The sequence below is a fragment of the Gigantopelta aegis genome, chromosome 3 (assembly GCF_016097555.1).
Source record: "Gigantopelta aegis isolate Gae_Host chromosome 3, Gae_host_genome, whole genome shotgun sequence".
In the NCBI taxonomy this organism is placed as follows: domain Eukaryota; kingdom Metazoa; phylum Mollusca; class Gastropoda; order Neomphalida; family Peltospiridae; genus Gigantopelta; species Gigantopelta aegis.
In genome coordinates, this window is record NC_054701.1 from 77,599,362 (window position 1) to 77,617,182 (window position 17,821).

The 17,821-nt window shown below is 38.0% G+C and overlaps 1 protein-coding gene across 1 annotated transcript in view; it reads right to left on the reverse strand.

The window, feature by feature from the left end:
- Positions 1–4,289: 4,289 nt before the first annotated feature.
- Positions 4,290–17,821, reverse strand: part of LOC121369106 — a 14,488-nt gene continuing 956 nt past the window's right edge. Inside the window, exons 2-5 of the mRNA XM_041493958.1 lie at positions 13,806–14,180; positions 12,426–12,689; positions 7,905–7,966; positions 4,290–4,922 (exon numbers count right to left, since the gene is read on the reverse strand). Coding sequence (XP_041349892.1) covers positions 4,833–4,922; positions 7,905–7,966; positions 12,426–12,689; positions 13,806–14,180 — 791 coding nt within the window. The 3' untranslated portion in view covers positions 4,290–4,832. The remainder of the gene's footprint in view (positions 4,923–7,904; positions 7,967–12,425; positions 12,690–13,805; positions 14,181–17,821) is intronic.

Genomic DNA, 17,821 nt, shown 5'->3' on the forward strand with positions numbered 1-17,821 from the left:
ATTGTTCAGAAGAATGTTTTATTTGATTGTTATGTCGGTTCAATACTTTCATATAGCTCTGAAGTGTGGGGATTCCATAAAGCCCCAGATGTAGAGCGTGTGCATCTGAAATATTGTAAATATGTCTTATCAGTTAAAAAGACAACACCCAATATCTCTGTATATAGTGAGCTGGGCCGTATGCCTATGTTTATTAGCAGATATGAAAGAATTATTAAATATTGGTTAAAGATAGTTTCGAATAGAAACTCCATTTTATATGAGGTTTACAATATTTTAAGAGTAGACGCAAATAATAATATTTCATATAACGGATTGAACTGGGCGTATGGTGTTAAATGTCTGTTGGATAGTCTTGGTCTATCAGATGTCTGGTGGAGTCAAGATCAAGTGGATCAATACTTACAAGAATGGAACGATCAACGTCATTTTATTTCTAAATTAAAACATTATAATAAGTTCAAACAAAGTCTCATCACCACACTTAAAACGTTCACTAACCAGATTACGATTATCCTCTCAGTATATTACGCGAAACGGGTCGATATCATAATATACCTTATGATCAGAGATTTTGTATATTATGTAATATGAAAGTTATAGAAGATGAATATCACTTTGTGTTAGTTTGCCCAATGTATAGGGATTTAAGACAACAGTATTTAAATAAGATTTACAATAGATGGCCAAATATCCAAAAGTTTTATAGGCTAATGTCTTGTGATACCCCTAAAATGGTTATTAATTTAGCAAAATATGTACATCTTGCTATGCAGAGACGCCAGTTATTGTTATAATTGGTTTCATATCTGTTCCTCACAGCTTTATACTTTCATGTATTTTCTTCAACTAGCCTTCTTACTTACTGAGTCACTGACTCTACATTTAATTTGTATTTCTCATTGTATGTTTGCTATAAGTGTTATGTAATACTTTATGCAATAAACATGTTCAAAGGTCTGCGTTAGCAGATCTGAGAAAAGCCAACATTGTCCACGTGACTTTATGATTCAAACCATCCAAAGAACCGTCTGAATAAATCTGCCAAGTGATTAAAGGCACAGAAAGTTGGTTAATCTATAGACACATCTGGATAAAGAAAGAAAGAAAGAAATGTTTTATTTAACGATGCACTCAACACATTTTATTTACAGTTATATGGCGTAAGACATATGGTTAAGGACCACACAGATTTTGAGAGGAAACCCGCTGTCACCACTACATGGGCTACTCTTTCCGATTAGCAGCAAGGGATCTTTGCGCTTCCCACAGGCAGGATAGCACAAACCATGGCCTTTGTTGAACCAGTTATGGATCACTGGTCGGTGCACGTGGTTTACACCTACCCATTGAGCCTTGCGGAGCACTCACTCAGGGTTTGGAGTCGGTATCTGGATTAAAAATCCCATGCCTCGACTGGGATCCGAACCCAGTACCTACCAGCCTGTAGACCGATGGCCTAACCACTACGCCACCGAGGCCGGTCATCTGGATAAAGTCATAATAAAGTGAAACTAATGTTTAACGGGGGATTTAACGTCTAAAAATGTATTAGAATTTGGCTCGATAACCGTCACTTCTCAGACGAACGTGCGTTTTTAGAATTATGAAAAATATATTTTGGGGTATTACCAAAAAAACACCCTGGATGATATATATATTGTTGTTTAGATTATCCATTTTCGTACATCCGAAAAGTGCTTCTAGTCATCCAGGGTATATATATATAGATGACTAGAAGCACTTTTCGGATGTACGAAATTGGATAATCTAAACAACAATATATATATATATATATATATATAACTTCTAATTTTAATTATGAAAACCCGCATATTTGAAATGACTGTTTACACCAGCCTCGGTGGCGCGGTGGTTAAGCCATCTGTATTTGGGTTAAAACGGTGGGGTTTGGGTTTTTTTTACCTAGTAGGTACTGGGTTTGCAATTTGGTAGAAATTCCTACTCAAAGCCAGTTTCAACGACTAAGTGGGTAAGGGTAAGGCCACTACACCACTTGCACGGGGTCCCTCATATTTTGGTACAAAATGAAATAGAAGTGGTAACACATTTCACAGCTTCGCCGGCTCTTGGTTTTATTTCAGGTTGCATAGTACCAAAGAAGAGAGTTTCGTGTTTACGTAGTAAAAGCGGATGTGGGTGTGATTGGTGGCAATGTGATTATTTGTGCAAATATTATTATCCATTGACAATAAATAAATACACTTTTATTTGTTATACAATTGTTATGCAGTATGTATCAGAGGTTGAAACTAAAGCAGGGTACCCCCAAAAATGGAACTGCAAGTTTCAGCAAAAATGACGGTCGCTATTAAAAACATTAATTAAATCTCTTAAATGGTATGTGACACACACACACACACACACACACACACACACACACACACACACACACATTTTCTTGGAAGTAGATTAGGTGTGAGGTGCCACACTTTTTATTGCTGTACTTCCTGGGTGTTTTGATACGCTGCTTATATCAGTTTTATTAGTAAACCTTAACATTATCGGCAATAGGAATTGATTTGGTCTATTAGAACCTTCAATAACGTTTGCCAGCGTGTGCGTTGCCGTGACAACAGTAGAACCGATTAGTTCCCAGATTACTGAAATATGTGGCACCTTCTGCAATTGTTTTATAATTAACCACTAACCATTAACCCACTGTCCGGGACCAAACAAAAACCAGATAGCTGAGGTGTGTGATCAGAGACAGCGTACTTGAACCTTTATTGGATATAAACATCAAAAACCAACAGCCCAGCTAGTGGGGTTTTTTCCTATAGTTGTACCCCTATCAAGTAAAACTGTGGATCCGTTCGTGCAGATGGTCGCATGTTTAAATGTCGGTGACAATCTTTTGTTTGATACAAAGAAATAACAAGAATAATATCTTGTGACATGGAATTAGTCGAATTAATTACTGAAAAAGTAAAACTTCAAGATATCTTTTATTTATTTAAATACATGTACATTTGTTTTTTTTTTTTTTTTTTGCCAATTAAAGAAACGTTATACAAAATGTTCACAGTGATCCCACGTTCGTTTGTTAAAGTGGTATTTTAAACATTCATAGAGCATTTCACATAATCACTACTAGAAGATGGACACGGATCGGCCATATCCTAAGAAAGAAAGATGACAGCGTCTCCAAAACTGCAACGAGATGGAGAAAAAGAAAGAAATGGGTTTTTTTTGTAACGATGCACTCAATACATTTTATTTACGGTTATATGGCGTCAGGCACAAGGACCACTTCATGGGCTACTCTTTTCGATTAGCAGCAAGGGTTCTTTTAGATGCACAATCCCACAGACAGGGTAGTACATACCACGACCTTTGATATACCAGTCGTGGTCCACTGGCAGGATCACCGAGATGGACACCAGAAGTAAAGAGTAAACGTGCTGCAGAAAAAGAACTAAAACAACTACACTAAGTTGGGGCCAGGCTACAAAGCAGGCTGCAGACAGGACAAAGGAGGACCTTGTTTCTGTATATGCGCCAGTGGACTCGAAGAGGACTAAGTAAGTAGAACGGGGCAGTGCTGCAGACAGGACAAAGGAGGACCTTGGTTCTGCCCTGTGTGCCAGTGGGCTCGAAGAGGACTAGTGGAAAGGAATACAGCATTTCGACAAAGATCTGAACATCTTCCGAATCTTTGTATTGTTTTACTATGTTATTGTTTTTACTAAAGACATAATTCCACCATTTACAAAAGGTGTTAAATGTTAGTTTTATATGTCATTATTAATTCGCCAAAAGGCTGATTTAAAAAATCGAAGAAATACATTTCTTTAACGAGCCTTACTTTTGTTAGATATCATTTGACCAATTGCAAGCTAAATTTGTCTATTGGGGTTTTTTTGATAAAATTCACCAAACTGCTAATAATATTTTCGGGCCATCTTAAGACATGGGTTGAGCATTTTACAATAAGTTCTATTAAATAACTGTATCGTTGTAGGCTTCTTTTTTAGGGGGAGGGCTGGGGGAATGGGTAGACAAAAACATTAATCAATATTTGAACATCCTGTGGTCTGGGGTTGGGTTTTTTTGTTGTTGTTGTTTAACGACACCACTAGAGAACATTGATTTATTTATCATCGGCTATTGGATGTCAAACATTTGGTAATTTCGACTTAAATAGTCTCTACATTTTTCCATTAGTAGCAATGGATCTTTTACATGATCCATCCCACAGACAGGTTTTTTACACAAATTCAAATGGAAAGAATTCATAGTGGATTTGATTTGAACAGAATACAATGAACTGTACTGTAACACTTTATTATCTCTTTTAATTATTTACACACAAACCAAAAATCATCAGTGGTTTGAAAATTATACAATACACTGTCTTGTAATGTATTGTTGTTGCTTCTTTTTTATTATTTATACAAAACAATTACGAATGGTTTATGTATTGTACGACACATGTACATAATAAAAGAAAGCTTTTTTACCATAGTTTTCCTTATTTAAACACATGTTTACGCATGCGTTTCACCATAGTTTTACAATGTGTTATCTAGGGTCAATATGGAACATATTTATATCAGTTTGTAACATCAATAAATTTATCCATAAAGAGATTTTCTTTGAGGTGCAAAATTACATGTACATTTCTGGTACGTCAACTTGATTAGTGAGTATATGGATGTATTTTACGACACCCCAGCAGATTGTTTAATCAATGGTTCATACTACAAGTGTGGTATCTGCGACAAGCTAGATCATGAAAACACGCATTGTTTTGTTTTGTTTTGTTTTGTTTTGTTTTTCCCAGGAACCATTTCCACCGGCAGCAGCTCTCATCTAGAACCTTTCCTGCTAGTGTGTGACTCATGCTTAATGTAATTCGCCGAGCCTTCCGAATTGGTGGACACGTGTGTTTCTTCCTCCTGCAAATATATGAATAGTTAAAAAGTTTGTTTTGTTTAACGACACCACAAGAGCACATTGATTATTAATCATCGGCTATTGGATGTCAAACATTTGGTAATTTGACATATAGTTATAGAGAGGAAACCCGCTACGTTTTTTTTGCATTAGAAGCAAAGGATCTATTTATATGCACCATCCCACAGAGAGGATAGCACATACCAGTCGTGGTGCACTGGCTGGGACGAGAAATAGTCTAATAGGCCCACCGACGGGAATCGATCCCAAACCTACCGCGCATCAAGCGAGCGCTTTACCACTGGGCTACGTCCCGCCCATATTCGAATAGAGCAAACAATCTAAATCTGAAGGGGGAGGGGACATATTCCATGACCCAAAAGCGTATCTCTGCACAAGACAAGAGTCGAAAGGATGATTCAGGAAAAGTCGTGATTGCTTCCATGATCCACTCTTTGTCCCGAGTCAGGCCCCTGATCTTATCAGAGACCAGACTCGTGGTGGTCGTGTTCGAAACCCCTGTGGTATGTGTGCACGTTAAACTAGTTACCTACCCTACCATGATCCACTATAGTGTGCCTGTTCACTATGAGGACCGCCACTTTCCCTGCGAGATCCATAACAGGGTGCTTCATCCCTGATGCACCGCCTGCACTGCCACTCCCAAGACTAGATTAACATTGGTGTAGCCATGCTTTATACTTGATAGCCATCCACGTGGGGGGACAACCACAGTTTCTATGAGTCATGATAATACAGGATAATATAAAAAAGGTGGTGGGTGGGGAAAGCGGTATAATTAGCGGGCCCTGGCTACGCCAGTGTAATGATAAAGGGACAGACCCTAGTTTTTAAACACTAAAGCATATTTTTCACCTAGACCCTATATTCAAACCGTAAAAAATGGACACTAAGTTTGGTTAATTTACAAACCTGTAACAAATTTGGATACAACAAAGTGAAATAAGAGTTTGTGACGTTGAAATACTCTTAAAAATAGACAAAAACGCGACTTCGTAACCGTTACTTCTCAGACGCACGTGCGTTTTTAAAATATGAAAAATGCATTTTGTGGTATTAGAAACACCAGGATAAACAGAAACACTTCGGTTGTACGGAAATGGATAATCTAAACATATAAAATATAAGTAATGTGTGATTTCTGTGTGATCATAAATAGTGAGAAATGTGCCTTAGTGTTTAAAAACTAGGGTCTGTCCCTTTAAGAACGGCATTTTGTTTAAAAAGCTCATTGCGTAGTGCAAATTTAGACATTGGCATTGTGAAGAAACAGAATGTAGGTTGTCTTGGCTAATTATAGATCAAAGAATTATAGGATTCTGTGCACGTAAATCTACAAAAATCTCTCATGTACTTCTTAATTATATGATAAAAGACTCTACTGCAAACGGGCACAGCTATAACTGGCTACAACACTTAATACGTCTGTTAAACAACCTAGGCATGTCCGATATTTATATGTTGAAAATGTTCCCCATCCATAAAAATACAAACTGAGAATGTTAAACGAAGGCAATTAGAACAGTACTTACAAACATGGCATAACAACATCGAGTCTACACCCAAAGGCAAAACATATTTTATTTTTAAACAAATTTTAACTTTATAAAAATATACTTCATTAAATTACCCGAAAAATTGTGGGTCATCCTTCTGAAATTCAGAACATGTATTCATTATTTACCCATAGAAACAGGACGCTGGAATAGCATCCCAGTCGAAAACAGATTATGTACATTGTGCGAAGAAAATTATATTGGAGATGAATATCACTACTTATTTAAATGTAATTATTTTATGAATACTCGCAAAAGGCTTATAAAGCCATATTATTATAAAAACAAACCTAGCACACTTAAATTCAAAGAACTGTTTAATTGTAATAGCATAAGCACTCTCCGTAAAATGTCAAAATTCATTTCTGAAATTACAAGTAAATTCAGTAAACCATAGATAAATATCTTCAATATCATTTGATACTTTTAAAAGTGCTGACTTGAATATCTTGTCAACATGCGTCTTCATTTTAAAAATGGGTATGTAGCAATTTTGAATTGTGTTTGTATATATTCTGCGAAGATCTCCTGTTGTATAACTATTGTACAATAATTTCTCATATATGCTTTCGTTTGACGGCCAGAGTGTACCGAAATAAAGTTTCAAAGTGTTCAAAGTGAAGACGATAAGTTTGGTTATCCTAGGACAAGTTACTTGAATATCCTCAATCTTATGCAAGAGCAGTGTTACTGTGATTGATTTTTACACATAATGTTATGTCATCTGCCATTGAAATCCATGTTAAACTGAGTGTTAGAAGCTTAAGTCGTAGGCGGTTTCGGACGTAGGGTTGAATAGAAGATGGTTCTGAGCTCCCACTCCCTCCCCCACCTTCTTTCGGTTGGTTACACCGAAGTTCTGAATATGATTTGTATTCCTCATGCGTAAATAACCAATCTTCCCTGTGAGACATGGGCCAAACTTTACATCCTAACCTCCAAAGGCAAGAAATTAAAAATTGTAAATTTAATTTTAATTTTAATTTTAATATATTTATAATAATTGATTTTGGAACAGCCCGCTCAAAATGTTGCTCCAAAAAATATTGGAAATTAAATATCAGTTTAAAATTATTATAAGTTTCATGATTTTGTTGGGGGTTTTTTAATTTGGCTCCAGAAGTATAAAAATAATTAAGTCTTTGCCTGGAAATGTATTTATTCCCTGGGCCCGTGCTCATAAAACTTAAAGTCTAGACTTTAATAAAGTCCAGACTTTAACGTAATGCTATTTGAATGGCTTTGTCTAGACTTTAAGGTTTATAAGCACGGGGCCAGATTGTGTGTATTCGTGTATAGGGGAACAACCCCCCCCCCCCCCCCACACACACACACACACATACACACACACCACCACCACCACCACCCACTACCCTAACGCCAACCCCCTCCCGACGATATACTCACCATCAGGGTGGACAGAGGCTTCTTTCTTTGTGAAATTAAGCACGCCATGAAACTATTATCCTCTGAAAAAAACAAAAGCCACCAAACATGATGCAGGTTTAACATTAGGTTGCACACAACCAATGAGTTCTCCATGCAGTTCAATACAATCCCTATGTCAGAATATATTCCGTGAAAAAGAAAACAATATGGAGAGGGTCATGTGACTATAAGTTTTAAGGACAACTTCACTCGGCAATTGCCACCTATCTTACAACAAAATCAATATGGGTTGACCAAGAAAATATTCAGTTAGCTAGTAAAAAAACCCAGTACAGTTTGTTTTATTTAACGACGCCTCTATAGCGCCTTGATTTTTATCTTATCATTGGCTATTGGTCGTCAAACATATAGTCATTGTGACATATTTCTTTAGAGGAAACCCGCTGCCGCCACCTAGACTACTCTTTGCGATAAGCAGCAAGGGGTCTTTTATATGCACTTTCTTACGGACAGGACAGCACATACCACGGCCTTTGATGAACCAGTTGTGGACCATTGGTTGGAACGGAAAATAGCCCAAAATGCAAATGGGATGACCGACCGCTTCACAGGCGGACACGCTTGAGCTATATCCCGCTTCCTCAGTTAGCTAGAGCACCGCCTTGAACATGTTGGTGTTATACAAATGGCAGTATACCATATGCACCGTTGTTATCAGTTAGTGCTAATAATATGGGCGGGATTTAGCTCAGTCGGTTGAGTGCTAGCTTGAGGTGCTTGCGTCGCAGGATCGAATCACTTCGGTGGATCCATTCAACTGATTGCGGTTTTTTTTCTGTTTCCAACCAGTGCATCACAACTGGTCAAATACCGTGGTATGTGTTTTCCTGTCTGTGGGGAAAGTGCATATAAAAGATTCCTAGCTGCATTAAGAAAAGTCTAGCGGGTTTCCTCTGATGACTACGAGTCAGAATTGCCAAATGTTTGACATCCAATAGCCGATGATTAATTAATCAGTGTGCGCCAGTGTTAAACAAAACAAACTTTTACTAATAATAAAAATGGAGGTGCAAACAATTGGGTAAATACTACAGAGGTCAACCTACTTGTAATCATAAAATAAAGACTTCAAAAGGCATATCAAAATTTTGCATTTATTTTGTTTGTGAGGAATTATTTCCTAAACCGGCCTATAATAAGCCAAGACAACATGTCACGACAGTATAAATGGTGGTGTGATGCAGCCTTTGCATGAATGAGTGAATGAATTAATGAATGAGTGAATGAATGAATGAATGAAAGAATGAAACAAACAAACAAACAAACAAACAAAAATGTTTTATTTAAGGACGTACTCAACACATTTTATTTACGGTTATATGGCGTCAGATAATGAATGAATGAATGTTTAACGACACCGAGAACAAAAATACATATCGGCTATTGGATGTCAAAATAAAGAAAGTATTATGGCAATATTAGTTACATTAAGAATAAAATGTATAAAAGTATGTAAAACCACGGTGTAAAGACATGTAGAGAAACGTATAATACAATACAAACATCAAGGTAAGTATATTTTAAACCTGTATAGAAATCAGTGTCTGTAGCGTTTCCTTACAAATCAGTGGACAGGTATGCAGGAGGACCGATATAGACGGACAGAGAAATACGATGGACGTGTGGACGGGCTGAGCGAGTGGACAGACAGACAGACAGACAAACATAGATAGTGAAACGGACAAACAGACCGACAGTATACAGTAAGAAAGACAGATATATACAAACGGACGGATATATACAGACAGCGAAAGTTTGTTTTGTTAATGGTATCACTAGAGCACATTAACTTATTAATCATCGCTTGTTGGTTGTCAAACATTTGGTAATTTTTAAATTTTTATAGTCTTAGAAAGAAAACCCGCTACATTTTTTCATTAGTAGCAAGGGATTTTTGTTATGCACCATCCCACAGACATACACATACCTGTCGTAGTGCAGTGGCTGGAACGAAAAATAGGCCAATGGGTTCACCGGCGAGGATAGATCCTACGACCTTTTATATGTACCATCCCACAGAGAGGATAGCACATACCTCAGCATTTTAATATACAAGCCGTGGTGCACTGGCTGGAATGAAAAATTGCACAATGGGCCCACCAACAAGGATCGATCCTAGACCGACCGTGCAATAGAGGAGCTCTTTACCACTGGGCTATATTCCGTGGCGCTTCCGATACAGCCTGTCTGTAACAGCCGCATCTGCAGACACTCACAGATTGGCAGACACTGAGACAGACAGACACACGACAGACGGTAAAAGAGACAAATTACCAAAAACACTTACTATTGTAAACTGATGGCGAGTGTGTTCTGTATTGTGATTGGTTAATTACATTATTTTTCCGGGATCAAATAGACAATAACACTCGGAAAGCTAATGACGTCATTAAAGGTGACGTCATTAGCAATTGGAACAGGCGAATTTGATGATTCAAGGGTCTACAGTTAGATTGTAGCCCGGTATTCTTTTCAAGAAATACGAAATATACAGTCAGTTCTGCAGAAAAACGATTCAGTTTACAATGGACATAACCATATTGAGTTTTTAGATTTGCTAACGCCTTTAGTCAAAAATAACATTTACGAGATCAAATAGACAATAACACACGCAAATCTAAAAACTCCATATATGGTTATCTCCCAATTAATGGTGTAACAATTCCATTGAACTATAGATATGGTGCGATAGTCAGTGCCTCGATAGCAATGCACCGATAGTTAATTCAACTATCGATAACTATCGCAATTGTTTGCTCAACTATCAATAGTTTCGATAGTATGCATAGTGAATTATGGTCTACGACCAACGCATGATTGCACTACCTGGTTTTGCGAAATATCTATTCATATATATTACTGTTATAGCGATTGAAGAATTCACAACACTATTGCAATAGTACTATCACTCATGGGCGTTGTCACGGGGATCCTATAATACCCGTAACTGAATAAAACACGATTATCCAAATATGTCTCCTAACTGTATATCTATTAGATTTCTCTGTATCAGGCAGTTTAAAACCCGAGTGGCTCGTCTCTAGGTATATCAGAGATAGATCTTATATAAAGTATATATATATATATATATATATATATATATATATATATATATATATATATATATATATATATATATATATATAGCACGTTTAGTTCACTAGAAAACACAACAAAACACAATACTCATTGGAATCTGTATTAACACTAACGCTAACAAATGTACTTGCCGCAGTAGTTAATTAACAACAACAATATAATAACAACCCAGAGCTAAACACTTAATTAGTTAATCTCTAGGTGTCTAGTTTACACAATATTCTAATCACTTCACGGTAATACAACACACACACGTGTGATAATTGAGAAACGCTTCCAGGGGAACTTAATTAATAAAGGAATTACAACTCTATTCCTAACTGGTTAATTTTTAATTAACCTTTAACTACTCATTCAGTAACCTTGTAATACAGAATTAATACTGGTACCTATCACAATAAAGACAATAACCTACAGTTTACCTAGGTCCTCTAGGATGACCGGCTAAGCTTTATATTACCAAATACTCGTATAAAATATTAGACAGTGAAGCCTACACTTTACTTCGTCAGTTTACCGGAAACACTGTCTAAATAATATTGGTATAATACAGTATTAAAATATTTAAAGTCACATCAATCACATCAAGGTTATACAACAGAGCAGAAATATATATTTACCACGTCCGGACTGAACTTATATAGATCGTTCAGTGGACGACGTCCGTTTCCCCTGGATACTTCCAATGTTTCTCACCGATATATCTAAAATCCTAGCTATTTATTATAAAATCCCAGACTGGTCCGGAGACAGTATGCGGGACAGAATCTTATCATGTGAATTTCCACCACTCCCAGAGTCGATATATTTCCTTAGATGGCCAGACTTTCTGTCGCCTAGTCCGCCAGAAACCACGGTCGTAAAACCGCACTACCTGAGTTATTGCGTAACTACTGGCCACATGGCCTCCACACCTGGACTAAGTGCATATTGGGATGCACGGTCGCGCGGAGGTATTACGTAACCAAGTGCACACGGCCCTCTAAAACAATTAACATCATCAAAGGTGAAAAGATAAGAGCATGTACCGTCACAGGCGTACATAGGATTTTGAAAAGCGGGGTTCCAATACATAGGATTTTGAAAAGGGGGGTTCCAAAATAGATTGCAGAGATATTGGGCATATATTTCTATGTTGAGTAAATATAATAATGTCAGATATCAATGTCAGATATATTAAATTATTTAAAAAAGCGATTTCAGGGAGGGGGGGGTCGGTCGAACCCATTGAACACACACACACACACACACACACACACACACACACACACACACACACACACACGTATGTACGCCCATGTCACTACTGCAATACTATCTCAAAAAAGTATTTTAACAATCGCAATGGTAAAACTGACCGTAATAATAAGCCCTACTTACTATAGTCGTCCATCATCGACGATATCGAAGTGGCGAATCCAGCCTTGGACCGCCATCGGACTCTGAAGGTACCGGTCACGTCACGTGGTTCCGCCAGAGTGGCATGCGCAGACACGGTGTACTGGTTCAGTTTGAAGCCGACCGGCGTGGGCGTGTCCAGTTTGTACTGATGTCTCGCCTCCCCGGATATGACGGTCATTACGAATTCGGAGGCGTATATCACTTCATACACCAGATACAACTTGGTTATCTGGAAGTCGCTCACTGAAACATTAAAATGGCGTACATTAAATACCTGAACTAGCTCGGTGTAAATGCGTACACGCACGCACGCACGTACACGGAGATCCAGCGGAAGAAAGGAAGGAAATGTTTTATTTAACGACGCACTTAACACATTTTATTTACGGTTATATGGCGTCAGACATATGGTTAAGGACCACACAGATATTGAGAGAGGAAACCCGCTGTCGCCACTTCATGAGCTACTCTACAGAGATTCAGAGACACACACGCATACACTTGCACACGTACAAAAAGCTGTCCAATAGTAAACATACTTAATTTGCCAAGAGTTGTTCATTTATTTTGTATCACTTGATTTTCTATTGAATTTCATCTTTAAATGATGTGTATTTGCATTTATTGTATTAAGTAGTAGTGCATGGAACACGCTGTGAAATGATAGCAATCCAAATCAATATTTTCGAAGTGGCGTAACGTCGACAAACGTCGCGTCGGCTGGTGTGTGCTGGTGTGTGTGCTGGTGTGTATGCTGGTGTGTGTGTGCTGGTGTGTGTGCTGGTGTATGCTGGTGTGTGTGCTGGTGTGCACATATTCCGACTACTGCTGGGGCGGGATGTAGCCCAGTAGTAAAGCTCTCGCTTGATGTGCGGTCGGTATCGTATCGATTACCGTCGGAGGGCCCATTGGGCTATTTCTCGTTCCAGCCAGTGCACCACGACTGGTATATCAAAGGCTGTGGTATGTGCCAAACTGTGAGATGGTGCATGTAAAAGAACCCTTGCTTCCCCTCTAGTGGGGTCGTTAAACAAAACAAACCGACTACTGCCTACTCGAAGTTCGTGTTGACGTCAATCTGGGTCGTATCTAGGATTTTTTATTTTTTATTTTTTTTGGGAGGGGGGGTATATGAATTCTTGGAACGAACAGCCATGGAAGGCGCAGTACATTAGGGGAGGCTCTGAAATACCATTCTGCTACCATTTTAGGGAGGTTACATACTTAAAACGTTAATATCAATAACCAGTAATTTGTTTGGAGGGTTGAGGGGGGACTACCACCCCCTTGTTCCTCCCTCTTCTCCGCTAGCTACGGCCTTTGTGTTTTTTGTGTGCGCGAAGCTTAGAATGGACGTACCATAAGCATCGAGGCTGATAACTACCCCAGTCGTATCGTTGGCATTCTGTAACCTCAAGACGTGCACGTCCTTTAGCTTCAGCGAAATCTTCCTTCGCTCGTCGAGGGAGTCTCCACGATGTACGAGTTTGAACGAATGGTCTGGCGTTAGTTCGGGATCTCGCGTCACTGCCGTTGATGATGTCAGACCGAGCAGCACGTCTGGTGGAGTCGGGTTGTCGGGCTTGATGAGATTCTCCAGCGTTGTCACGGGAAGAGCATCCGGGTAGCTACGGCTAAATAAATCTTTGAACACCTTGTGTTTCTTTAAAACCACGGCACCAACATTGTAAAGTGTGTTGTCTTGAATGTATGGAACTGCGATGAAGTCTGACGCTGAAAAAAAACCCCATTAAAATAAAATAAAGTGATAGACTTTAGTTTTTGTTTAAACACTAAGGCATATTTTTCACTAATGGAGCCGTTTATGTTAAATCACTGAAATCAAACATTACTTATATTTTATTGTTTAAATTAACAAACCGAATGTTTCTGGTCATCATGGTATTTCTATTACCACAAAATGCATTTTTTAATATATATTTTGAAAAACGCACGTGCGTCTGAGAGGTAACTGTTAAGAAGTCAAATTCTAATCTATTTTTAAGGATATTTTCCTGTTTTAACGTCAAAGACTCTTGCTTCACTCTGTTGTAACTTTATTCAAATGTGTAACAGGTTTGTAGATTAACTAAACTTAGTGTCTATTTTTAAGGATTGAAACTAGGGTCTGCGTCTTTAAAAGTTACATTTTATCCATTTATCCGACAGTTCTCAAGAATGTAGCTCATAAATATCTCTATGTTAGTAGAATTGTGGGTTTTTTTTAATATGACTAGCTAGACTTGGTTATAAACATTATGATTTGTTGTATAACCTACGCCACTGGCGTAGCCAGGATTTTATATTGGGGGGAAACCACTATTGGAGGGCTAACCCACACTATGTACGTATGTATGATTTTATAAAATTTAATACAATAAACAAAAAAAGTTTTATAGGGGGGGCCATTGCCTCCGTGTCCGCTGCCCCCTCCCCCCTCCCCACTACGCCACTGGCCTATGCGTAGTAAACCAACATATAAGTTTATTTCAGCAATATTATTTTTAATGAATTGGGGCCATTCAAATATTATGTTATTACTAAAATATTCCTTCTTTTTTCTTGAACGCTCTGTTAGGGCGACGATGTTTAACGTAGGTAGTTACAGTTAGACGTATACACAATAAGGATTATTTAATCGAGTTGAAATGCGTATCATAATCTTCGTTTTCCCAAATTGCAAAACAGTACGTTAAAATTATATTATACCCATCAGTAGCTCGAGTATCCTGTAGCCCTTCCCTGTTTATATGTTGTCCCTGACAAATGACAACATATAAACAGGGGAGGGCTACAGGACACTTGAGCTAGCCCATAATTGCATGATGTTTTTGTGAATGGGAGGCGGAGTCTTCAAGCGGAGGTGTAGTCTACCGTTACGGAGCGGTACATGGGGGAGGGGGGTCTAAGTTAGTTTGACCAAAATAGTGTTACGTAATATTTGAGCGTGGAGGGTGGGACATATCCCAGTCGTAAAGCGATCGCTTGATGCGCGGTCTGTCTAGGATCGATCCCTGGGCTATTTCTCGCTCTAGCCAGTGCACCACGATTGGCATATCAAAGGCCGCGGTATGTGCTATCCTGTCTGTGGGGTGGTTCATATAAAAGACCCTTGATTCTAATGATTAATAAATCAATGTGCTCTAAGAGTGTTGTTAAACAAAACAAACTTTACTTAACTTTTATTTTAAAGGCCCCATATATAATTATTTATGGTCTCACTACACAGATGTCATCTGCCATTGAAACACATGTTAAATTGCCCAACTTAAAATGAGGATTGCCAATAGAATGGGTTCTCATTTGTAGTAACAACATACACCATTGCAAACATATAAGCATTTATTTTCACTCCAAAATTGAGAACATTTCCGTCTCAGTTTTTTGCTATATGACCGCATCTGGCTGAAGTACCGGTCCAAATAGGTGGTTCATTAAGGTCTCACTACATATATGTCATCTGCCATTGAAACCCATGTTAAACTGCCCAACTTCAAGCGACGATTGCCCATAGCACGGGTTCTCGTTGGCACTAACAACATACACCATTGCGAACATACATTATATAAGCATTTATATTCATTCCAAAATTGTGAACATTTCCGTCTGTTTTTTGCTATATGACCGCATCTGGCTGTAGTACCGGTCCGAACAGGTGGTTCATTAACCGATTCACTCCGGCTGTCACTTGCACTATATACCCATGTCCCAAAAGGTCGATGCACAATATTACAAAATAACGTGGGCAAAATACAGCCAGAAGGCTTACCATTAAACATACATATTGTTTTAATTCTTCACCATTTCCTAGAAGTGAATATGTGAACCATAACATGTGCCACAATTAGGAACTATAGTGGACCGTGATGAATGAACTCTCACCCGGAAGTGATATGTGTAGTGAGACCTTAAAGTCTATTGACCGATTTTGTCAAACTTGGTTTGAAGTCAGTTTGATAATTTGGGTCATTTACACCATGAAAATCTATACTAGAGCCGTGTAACTTATGAACTCTAACCAATACACCAAAAGATAGATGCACCATACCATCCAATAAAACTTCATATTACATTGTTACTCCTTGGTCATCCACACAATAGATGGCCATCAAACAAGCAGCCACTATATGGTAATGTATGACCTTGTTGGTAGTTCTGATATGGGGAACATACAAAGAAGCTAATTATCTAGTTAGTTCATTAAAAATATTAGTTTCCATCAATTGTTGCTATGGGCAACAATTGTTTCATAATGAAGTGTTGAAATCCTGTTTTCTTCTGTATATTTCAGCATGAAGATCCACATATTATTAATGGCAGATACAAATTCTACTTTCATAGTAGAATACTATGTTATATATTCACAATACCATCAAAACTGTTTGTCACTATGACTGTACATTCGAAAAAATTCATTATGCACAAAATCACAGAAATTAGGGTGAATTTGGATATTGACCTTGTGACCTTGAATTTTGACCTTTTACAATGAGAAACTCAGTGTTAGACACTCATATCAATTTATTTATTACATGTAAGAACACTAGAATATACATTTTGACACACACACACACACCCCTAAAAAATAAAAAGAAAAGAAAAAGAAAAATAATAAAAATAAATAAAATTGACATGTTTGCTATATTTACCCAAATAGAGCCCCCATACGCTTGGCTCAAATCCACATTGATGTAATTACCTTTTATAAGGATGCTACACTAGTACATTTTCATTTTGGCTTGCTAAACTTATATATTTTGGGATAAACAGTAATTTCATGTTTTACATTATGGTCTCACTACACAGATGTCATCTGCTATTGAAAGCCATGTTAAACTGCCCAACTTCAAGCGAAGATTGCCATAGCACGGGTTCTCGTTGGCACTAACAACATACACCATTGCGAACATACATTATATAAGCATTTATATTCATTCCAAAATTGTGAACATTTTCGTCTCAGTTTTTTGCTATAAAACCGCATCTGGCTGTAGTACCGGTCCGAACAGGTGGTTCATTGACCGATTCACTCCGGCTGTCACTTGCACTATATACCCATGTCCCAAAAGGTCGATGCACAATATTACAAAATAACATGGGCAAAATACAGCCAGAAGGCTTACCATTAAACATACATATTGTTTTAATTCTTCATCATTACCTAGAAGTGAATATGTGAACCACAACATGTGCCACAAATAGGAACTTTAGTGGACCGTGATGAATGAACTCTCACCCGGAAGTGATCTGTGTAGTGAGACCTTACGATTGCAGTATATGATGTATACATTTTGTCGTTATTTATGGGGGGGGGGGGGGGGGGGGATTATTTAACTTCGTCTCAATGTGTCCTTCATTTAGGTCTCGCTACACAG